We start from the raw sequence: 9,875 nt of genomic DNA, 5'->3' as shown, positions 1-9,875 counted from the left end.
CTGATTGACAAACTTATTCTTTTGAATGTGTCAACTCCAACCCTCTCTCTCATATAATCAGTAATTCCGTTGAAAATCTTGATGAGTTAATTTGTGAGAGTTAGTGCAAGGATTCTTAGGACTAACAATCAAATAAATATGTATGTGAAGAGTGGTAAAACAGCCACTAGATTTCACCTCCATTTAGCTAAAAAATAACCCCAGTGCAACCCTAATTCTCATTGCACTCATTTTCCAAGCAATCCCCATTTTTGGCAACAGACAATTTGCAGATGAACTACTACAAAACTCAACCCCACAACCCTCAGTTCCAAACCCCAAATCTAATTCATTATTATCTCCTTTTTCAAGAAATCAAACAAGCCCTCCTCCCTCTTCATTTTCTCCATCTATGGACAGATATTCTCGAGACGGAGCGAATCTGAGCTTCGAGAGAGACCGGGCCTACGGGTTCTCGTGGCCTCAGAGGAACTATAGCTGCAGCTTTTGCAACAAGGAGTACAAATCTGCTCAAGCTCTTGGAGGTCACATGAATGTGCACAGGAGAGATAGAGCAAGAATGAGGCTTTCTCCAAACCCTAACCCTAACCCTAGTTTGTCATCGTCTTCGTCTGCGATGCCCTCCACAGCTAAGCTCTCGCCTTGTAATAATGTAGCACATCTTGCTGAGATCAGCTCACCGTCTCCACCTCCTCCCCGAGAAGATGAGCTTGGAGCCACCGCCCTTTCCTCACCGCGCCAAAGCATGGAGAAATGCAAGAATGGTGATGTGGAAATGCTTGAGTTTGCTAGCTTTTCAAGAAGAAATGATTTTATAAGATTGGATTTGAGCTTGGGTTTGATGCAAGATGCAAAGGAGGATTCGAGTTCGGATTTGGATTTGGATTTGGATTTGGAGCTTCGACTTGGTTGCTCATAGAGATGGTATGTCCAAAAATGTTTTTTATTTGGACCTTGAAATTTTTACCTCTTTCTTCCTTCCTCTTGGAATTTGGATTACCACTCTTTCAGCAGAGACAATTAAAAGCCAAAAAAATCATATAAAATGAATTGCAAATCACCTTTCTTTTCTTCTTGCTTAGAGATTGTGTGACGCCTTGGATCGGTATATAGTTAATTTCTTTCATTTCCTAGTTCTAACTCTTCAACTAATTTATTTATTTTTTATTTTCTAAATCAAGCATGTGTTGATCAATTTTCTTGTTTAATGTGTGATGATGATGATGCATCATATTTGGGAGAGAAGCATCTCATATAACTTAGCCCTAGTGTTTGGTTTAAACCAATAAAGTATTTTCTATTACTCATATTGTCCCCTTTATTTTTGTATTTTATTTAGCCGTGCATATACCATATATAGTTTGAAATAAAATAATCCCATCATTTTGTATACTCACATAATATGTAAGGCACGGAGTGTAAACCAATTTTGTCAAAAATGCTATCAATGTATGGGGCCTAACCCTTCCAAATTTATAATTAAAATAAAATTTTTAGACATACTATGCATTAATTAATTACAGTAGCTGGCCTTTCACAAACTCGTGATCAGTCCAAAAAGATTCTTTATTTATGAAAAAAAGAACAAAAAGTTTCAATAAATTGCTTTCAGTAGCTGAAAAGAAATGGTAGGAGTACTATCAAAAAATACCATGAAAGAGTGGAGAGTACAAGCACTGCGGTGCAGGGTACAAATCCATGTAACACAAAGGAAATAGGGATATTGCAATTTCCAAAGTCTGATCTTTTGCATGTTCCCAACGAAAGCATCATCACCTTTCTTTTTTTAGATCACACACATTTTCTCCCTTTCTAACCAAAGTAACACCATTTCCTACCTCATCACTTTCTATGTATTATGCCTTCAACCACACATTTCCTACCTTATTCATCAATTTGCAATCACCATGTTTTCATTTTCAAAAGAGAAATGAAACCCTAAAACAAACAAAACTATATAGAAAGTTATACTCCATAATTTATTCTGGATACTAAATTATTTCAAAAAATTTATGAATTAAAGGATAAATAATCATGTTTTATTTTTATCTAAAATTGGACGATTCTACTTCACTAATAACTTATTAGCGAACTCAATTTAAACCGACTGAAATTAAAAAAATATATATTAAATTTTCCGACGTGTTAGTAGAAAATCCAAATATTTAGGATTAAAGTTGACAATTGATAACCGAAAAAAAATTATGTAACCCAAATGACATGTAATCGAATAGCTCGACACCCAAACAGGTTAACCCGATGAACATCCCTAGTAGGCATTTGCGCTCCCTCCACATTTCAGACTCTGGATTCGCCACGGGACCGATATATACAAATATGTACTCCATATATTATATAACAATGTTTGTGTCAAGAGTTAAGATACTCCTCACAAGAGAGAGAAGGAAGGTTCCACCACAGGTGAAAAATGATAGACAAAAGAGGTAGTAATTTCAAAAAGGGTCTGTTTTTAGTGAAAGGAAATTAATAAGACAAGCTGTGATCATAGACAGAGGTATGGGTGTATATGAGAAAAAGGAGAGAGAGAGAGAGATAGGTATTAAGTAATTGAGCAGTGGGTAGATGTCACCACCTTCATCTTATCACCATTCACATTTAATTTCATACTTATTCTATGCTTGTCCTTTCCCAATCACTCATTTTGTACTACTCTCCATTTTCACTCTTACATAAATAATTCATCTTCTATCAATTCTTCTAGGATGAAGAATTTTAAAGACCAACTAATTAGTCTAAGGGTAATTTGATCAAATTCAATTTAAGGTATCGATTTCATCGACTATTTATCAAATTCAATTATTAGTTAGATCACTAATTAAGAGAATCTAAACCCACTCGAAGTATCTAGATCATGGTCACACGTTAGAACTAACATCAATGACTAATCCCTTTGTATGTAATTTATTGACTTCAAATGTAAATTAATAGTACTAATCATGTATTGCATGCTATCATCTCTCAAATCTCGTAACAAATTAATCAGTTATTAGTCAGATCACTTAAAGCACAATCATTTATCACTTCTTTAATTATTTAATCAACTACATAATAAATTAATCAATTACTATTTAGTACTTCATGGTTTGTCATTCGAAAGGTATAGAACATACAATTATTAATCTACTTATTTTTATTTTATAGGCAATACAAGGAACAATCCTATGTCAAAAGCATAAGTTAAATAACGTTTTAGAACAAATATAATTTAAAAATTAAAATGATACTAGTATTTTCTTAAACATTAACGTGGCCAATTTACTTGCTCTAATCTCAATGGGCTAAGCCCAACTTTGCAAATCCAATCTGATTTATTAGTATATTAATTAGCCAGCAAATTGGGCCTATTGTGTAAATAGCCTTAAAAACTCAAGTGGAAGTCTGGCCCACGCTGATGTTTTACAAAAGATTCTTCGTACTAAATAAAAGTTAAATAAATTCGAACCATTTGAAAATCTTTTTACTATATATCCCTATATAACTCATTATTTGTCTACGAAATCATTTAATATTAAAATTTTCACTTTATAAATTTTAATAAAAAAAAATTATTTATTTTTTATGCATAATATTTTGATATTATTTTTTAAAAATACTCTAATATGTCCGGCTCTGTGCATGCACGGGTGATGCACTAACTAAGCACTAAATCATAACTACTCCAACTCCATTTTGTCTGAATTGATAATTTGAGACCTTACCAATTCCAAATTTCATTAATTTTCAAAATTATGTGTCGCACTGCATGTTAGACGAAAAATACGGGTGTCTTAGAAAATCGAAACTACAATGCGTCGCACTGCATACGAGATGAAAATTACCTGTAATCGTAGAAAATCGAAACTACAACGCATCACACTGCATACGAGATGAAAATTACGCGTCGCCTTAGAAAATCAACACTACAACGCGCCGTCCTGCATGCGAGATGAAAATCACACATCGCCTTAGAAAATCGAAACTACAACGTGTCGCACTGCACGCAAGATGGAAATCACGCGTCGCCTTCGAAAATCAAATTCACAACGCGTCGCACGATGAAAATCACGTGTCATTGGAAACTACAACGCGTCGCAGTGCATGCGAGATGAAAAAGAATTTCACCCATTTTTATGACTTCAATAAAGAGGTCCCATTTAATTTCTACTTTCATCACTTTCAAGCAGAAACCCAAACTCTTGTTCACGCGATCGTCACTAGCGGCGGTTTAATCTTTTTGACTGATTTGGATCCCCATGTGTATGATCTCCAGATACTAGTCCGTTTTTGCTTCAAATTCAGCTTATTTTGTTCGAATTTAGGGCGTATTGTGTGGATTTTACTTTTCGCAAAGGGTCCTTCAATTTTGTTTGTTAGCAACCTAACAGCGACATTACATGTTTGAGGAAATGAGTAAACCACGCATGCTGCCTTACACCTTTTGCTAGAAAATAAGGGCAACAGCAGAAGCCGATTTTCACGTGATGGGCCGCCCTCAGCCTCGGTGTTCCTAATCAATTCAAATTGTGTGTTAACTCTCCCTGCATCACTCGCCACCTCAATAAAAGGATTCCGGATCCTGTTTTCAAATTATCCCGTGTTAAGTGATACCAGCTCCATCTCATATTGAATTCTGCACACTTGTTAGTATTTCAAAATACTGACCCTTTTATGCAGGTTGGTGTGGAGAAGTTGGTGATGTTATCTTCTCAGAGAATGCAAGTGTGGCTGTCGTTTATAGGGTCACTGTACGAGGTGCGTTCCTTTCCTTTGCAGATGTGGTTCGAATAGGAGTGCCTTTTTTTCCATGTACAATTCTTGTGCTATGTATCGGGAAAATGCAGGTGCATCGGTGTCGTCTGCCAATCGCGATATTGGCGATCCGGTTGCAGCAGCAGAGGAGATAGCATTTTGCAGAGCATGCTCTAGATTTGGTCTTGGCTTCTACCTTTACCACCAAGATTAATGATCTAATTATCTTAATATATGTAATGTTTGTATTTTCATTTCATTGCAATTTCATCTTTCCTTTAGTTGTAGCAAGTTGAAGGTAGATGAATTATTCAAAATGGAGATAAGTATGATTGAAATCATCAACCAAATCTGGAGTCCATATTTGTTTTAGAGAAGAAAACAAGATTTATGATTTCAATATTTAAATATTTTAAAAATACTGTAAATCAATGAGTTGGATCATTACGTCATCGTTTTGATCTTTTAGACATTTTGGCTTGCCAGAACGACATCGTTTTCAGCCACCTATTTTATTAGACAAGCTACATATTGAATTGGTTTCGTTTGGATCGTCAGTCATGAGAAATCCCTAACAACAACAAAGTTTATGATTCTTATGACCAAGTTTAAGTTCGTAAGAAAATTCGCAATTTGGGTAATGATTGTGATATTAACTATCGATGAAGTCTTTTAATGACGTTCTCCGGTTCTTTTTTAATTCTTAATTTTTTATATGTGGGCATACATCTCATTTTTATTTCAATACTACATATTTTTGGTTGTTTTAATAAAATTTTAATATTTTTGTTTATTTATGTGGAGTATCATTTATTCTTATTTTTTATCTGGATAAACACCTCAATTTTATTGTAATTACGTATTGTTTAGTTGTTCCAGTAAAATTTACCATATTTTTGTTTATACACATGATTTATATTGGAGATTATAAAATAAGAATAAATATAAAATGAGAAATGAGAAAATAGGTTAGATATGTAAGTAGGGTAAATGGATTGTTTTTTAATGCTAACCGTTGCTTATTCGCCTTAGATCTGACTTAGTGTTGAGTGAATTATTTTAGGAAGTACTAGTATTAAATAAATAAACAATAATTGTAGCAAGGTGTTGAGATTAGAGTTGCGGAAGTCGGCAGCATAGGAAATTAAAATTTAAAAAAAAAAGTCAAATTATTTGAGTTGAAATATTAAGCATTTATGTAGATTTGAAGCAACTATTCTCTTATTCCAACAAATATTATACTACCAATAAATCAGATCTATGACTAGTATACGACTCTGACTATTCTTCCCTAAGTCTAAATCGAGTCTATATGAATACGATACTATTATATTTGAATTTGAAGCAATCTCCACATGCCTAATATCTCTCATATTCCTATGTATATTATCTTCCAAATTTAATAAATCAAACTACATTCACCAATTTCGGAAGGAATAATAAAATTAATATGGACATTCCATATTGTGTTGAAGAACACTAAAAAAAAGAATAACTCAAAAAAAAGTCTTATATCTTTTTATGAATAAATAAAAGCTGCATCAACGCTGACTCATACATTAATCACTCTAATACTACCATACTAACAAAAAAAAATCTTAATACTATCTAATATTACTAAGGTTGGGTAAAAGAGAGATTGCAAACTTTAAAAATTAGTCGAAAAAATCAAGTAGTATAGCATTATTTGTAATTTTCCTATATTGAGAAGTGTACGTTATATTATGTGACAGAATAGTTGCTAAACTTTTTTCCAAATCATTAACGTTTTCAATGTAAAGATTTAAATGGAGATATACATTAAATATGATTTGTCTAACCGATAAAATCACAATTCGTAATTTTATCGAACTACAATTTGAGCGAAGAAAGAAGTACTCCCTCGTATTCCTATTAATATTAATCATCTCAATTTTGCTATATTTATCTAATCCTCATTAATTATTTTATTCCACTTCTATTATTTGTATTAAATTTGATTAATCTTTTTCTTTCATCATTTAATAAAATTAAACAAATCGCGATTAATTATGGAACAATTATAGCGAAAATAGGGTTACCATATTTTATGGGCTCCAGAAAAGGAAAAAGTATATTTAAATTTTCTTCTCAAGTTTTCGTCATCAATGGCGCTGTATATTTAAGTATTCTCCCTTTTTCTCTCTCTTCTTCTCTCTCATTAAATTTTGTGAATCAGTTATACACACAGTAGTCTCTCTCTCTCTCTCTCTCTCACACACACACAGAGACACGCGACGCATCAATCTGTGTGTGAGTTGTGATGTGAGATCGATCGATCTATCAGTATTTCCGCCGATTCTTCCAGTTGCAGATGCGGATCTACTCACTTTGCTTTCACACTCAAAGCCTTTTTTGATTTCCTTCTGATCGCTCGCTTCTTCGCTACTCCTCCATCGCTGCTAAATAGGCTAGGCGAAGTTCAGTTGCGAGGGAGAATTAATCATTGTTATTCGAAAATGGAGGCGGAGAAGAAGCCTTCCGCCGTTTCAGATGTCGGTGCCTGGGCTATGAATGTCATCAGCTCCGTCGGAATCATCATGGCGAATAAGCAGCTCATGTCCACCAACGGCTACGCTTTCAGCTTCGGTTAGTGTTTTTTCGATTTCAATTTCAATTTGTGCAATTTCTGCTTCGATTGCTCTGTTACTGGATCTCGAGTTGTTCGAATCTGCCGCATTGTTGTAGTTGAAGCGTAATTGACCGAATACGTGGACTAATTTTTACTTCTCGCTGCAGCGACGACATTGACTGGTTTCCATTTTGCTGTTACCGCACTTGTTGGAATGATTTCGAATGCTACGGGGCTTTCTGCGTCGAAGCACGTCCCTTTCTGGGAGCTGCTATGGTTCTCGATTGTTGCGAATATGTCTATTACAGGGATGAATTTGAGCCTCATGCTTAACTCAGTTGGATTCTATCAGGTATGGGTGTTTTGATCTTCTTCGCGTATGAATTTCTGCACCAGATCCATGTGGTTTTTCGATTTGTATCTGTTAATGTTTGCCATAAGTGGATTTCGTTATGCTACCTTTTCTGATTGAAGAGCTTATAAATTTTGAATTTTAAAATTTGAAATTTCTTCCTTCTTTTTGAACAATCGGGAATCCTATCCACTAAGATGATGGCATGATTTCACTTATCTATATCTGTATCTAAATTCTCACTAAGTTAATCGAAATCATTGATTAAACCTTTTCAAATGAACCCTATTTGATTTCAAATGAACTCAATTCAGGAGTTTTTAGTCAATATTTAGGGTGAGCAACTCCAGTCAAATGGATTCAGAAATGTTGCAAAGCATTCAGTTTTAGCTTGTGTAAACTTTGTACCAGTTCGTAAAAATATTTTCTGAAGCCAGTGTGACTCCTTCCTTGGCAAACACAAAAACTGGCCCATTTCGGAATCTAATTGATGGATTGACCTGTCCCCTTTCTAATCATGCTATGATAATTTTTCTTTCTGGATTTTGTTAACTGTCTGGACTTTTGGTGCAGATTTCAAAATTGAGTATGATTCCGGTGGTCTGCATCATGGAATGGATCCTTCATAGCAAGCAATACTCAAGTCAAGTCAAATTGTCCGTTGTGGTTGTGGTTATAGGCGTGGGTGTTTGCACTGTGACAGACGTGAAAGTGAATGCCAAAGGTTTTATGTGTGCTTGTGTTGCAGTTCTTTCCACCTCGCTACAACAAATAGTGAGTAAATTGCCACTTTTTCTACAATAGACTAATATAGCAAGCCTTCTTTTAAATGCACATTAACAAATTTCCAAAGTCGACTAATTGGTGCAAACCTCGCTTGGCTTATCATGTGTTTTTCTGTCTCTGAAAAACTACATGTCTTGTGAAATGAGTTTTTGACATTGGTATTGCTCGATTGTGAATAGAAACGCAAGAATGGGTTTAAGCTCTTCAAACTCTGTTTCTTCTGCAGTTATATGACTAATGATACATTTTGAATGCAGTCAATAGGCTCCTTGCAGAAGAAGTACTCTATTGGATCATTTGAGTTATTGAGTAAAACAGCACCAATTCAAGCTGGCTCCCTCCTTGTGCTGGGTCCTATAATCGATTATTACCTCTCGAATAACTTAATTCTGGACTACAAGTTTACCACCGGAGCCCTGGTAAAGCTTGAATTTTGTTGTAACTAACTGCACTAAATCTACCTAACTTGAATTTTCTAACTTGAGTTTGCATATTGTGCAGTTCTTCATACTTCTTTCGTGTTCTCTAGCTGTGTTCTGCAATGTGAGCCAGTATCTTTGCATTGGGCGGTTTTCAGCTGTTTCGTTCCAAGTTTTAGGGCACATGAAGACAGTGTGCGTGCTGACACTGGGCTGGCTGCTTTTTGATTCCGAGCTTACAATGAAGAACATAATGGGGATGGGCGTGGCGGTGCTGGGCATGGTGATCTATAGTTGGGCTGTGGAAGCCGAAAAGCAGCAGCCTAAGATAATAGCCAGTGCAAAGCACAGCTTAACGGAAGAAGAAATCCGATTGCTGAAAGACGGCCTTGAAACGGCTCCGATCAAGGATATTGAGCTTGGTCAGCCCAAGCAGTAGCCTCCCCTTGCTTCCAGCACCACCACCATTTGTGTAGTAACTTACTAGATTTGATTTATCTTTTTTCTTTTTTCTTTTTTTCATTTTAATTTAAGTTGAAGGGAAGTTTACAAGTAAAAGTGAGAAATTCGTTTGATTGTGAGACACTGCAAGTACCTGTTTATTTAGAAATCTTTATATAGTTTCATTTGATTAGTTGGTACTGGAGTGAAGGCTTCCTTTTTTACTTTGTTAAATCAAATGGGTCATTTTCATTTAAATCACAGAGTTTGGTTAATTGAATATTAAATCAAATTACGAAGTTTTTGTTTTTTTCTTCAATTCTCTCGTCTAGGGATGAACATAAACTGAAAAACTAAAATTTTATGAAAATTAAAATCAAGTCGAACTAAATTATTCAAAAAACAAACCCATAAAAACCCAAATTCTAATAGGAAAAACCGATCTGAAAAAAAAAAAACTGAAATTGCACAAATATATCCATAAAATCCGAAAAAACAAAATTCAAACTAAAAAAAAAAGAAGTCTAGAAACCAAAAT

At 34.7% G+C, this 9,875-nt stretch overlaps 2 protein-coding genes across 2 annotated transcripts; both read left to right on the top strand.

Annotated features, from left to right (window-relative positions):
* Positions 1 to 325: 325 nt before the first annotated feature.
* Positions 326 to 1,152, top strand: LOC125222780 (uncharacterized). The gene has a single exon (XM_048125587.2). The coding sequence runs from the start codon at positions 392 to 394 to the stop codon at positions 917 to 919; it is 528 nt and encodes a 175-aa protein (XP_047981544.1). The 5' UTR covers positions 326 to 391; the 3' UTR covers positions 920 to 1,152.
* Positions 1,153 to 6,884: 5,732 nt separating this feature from the next.
* LOC125185677 (Nucleotide-sugar transporter family protein) lies at positions 6,885 to 9,530 on the top strand. The gene is made up of 5 exons (XM_048082253.2): positions 6,885 to 7,356; positions 7,507 to 7,691; positions 8,265 to 8,465; positions 8,735 to 8,896; positions 8,979 to 9,530. Exons 1-5 carry the CDS (start codon positions 7,227 to 7,229, stop codon positions 9,333 to 9,335), a joined length of 1,035 nt encoding a protein of 344 aa, XP_047938210.1. The 5' UTR covers positions 6,885 to 7,226; the 3' UTR covers positions 9,336 to 9,530.
* The last annotated feature ends 345 nt before the right edge of the window (positions 9,531 to 9,875 follow it).

The sequence above is a fragment of the Salvia hispanica genome, chromosome 1 (genome assembly GCF_029641045.1).
Source record: "Salvia hispanica isolate PSC_SH4W2 chromosome 1, Shi_PSC_v1, whole genome shotgun sequence".
Taxonomy (NCBI): Eukaryota; Viridiplantae; Streptophyta; class Magnoliopsida; order Lamiales; family Lamiaceae; genus Salvia; species Salvia hispanica.
The sequence above is the reverse complement of the archived record's forward strand: the minus strand, read 5'-3'. Positions and strand labels throughout refer to the sequence as shown.

What these genes read in the sequence shown, in the direction of transcription:
- LOC125222780 (XM_048125587.2), top strand. Translation starts at nt 392, where the DNA reads ATGGACAGATATTCTCGAGACGGAGCGAATCTGAGCTTCGAGAGAGAC.
- LOC125185677 (XM_048082253.2), top strand. Translation starts at nt 7,227, where the DNA reads ATGGAGGCGGAGAAGAAGCCTTCCGCCGTTTCAGATGTCGGTGCCTGG. An exon ending in CCACCTCGCTACAACAAATA is followed by an intron (nt 8,466 to 8,734) that starts GTGAGTAAATTG and finishes TTTTGAATGCAG; the next exon opens with TCAATAGGCTCCTTGCAGAA. An exon ending in AGTTTACCACCGGAGCCCTG is followed by an intron (nt 8,897 to 8,978) that starts GTAAAGCTTGAA and finishes CATATTGTGCAG; the next exon opens with TTCTTCATACTTCTTTCGTG.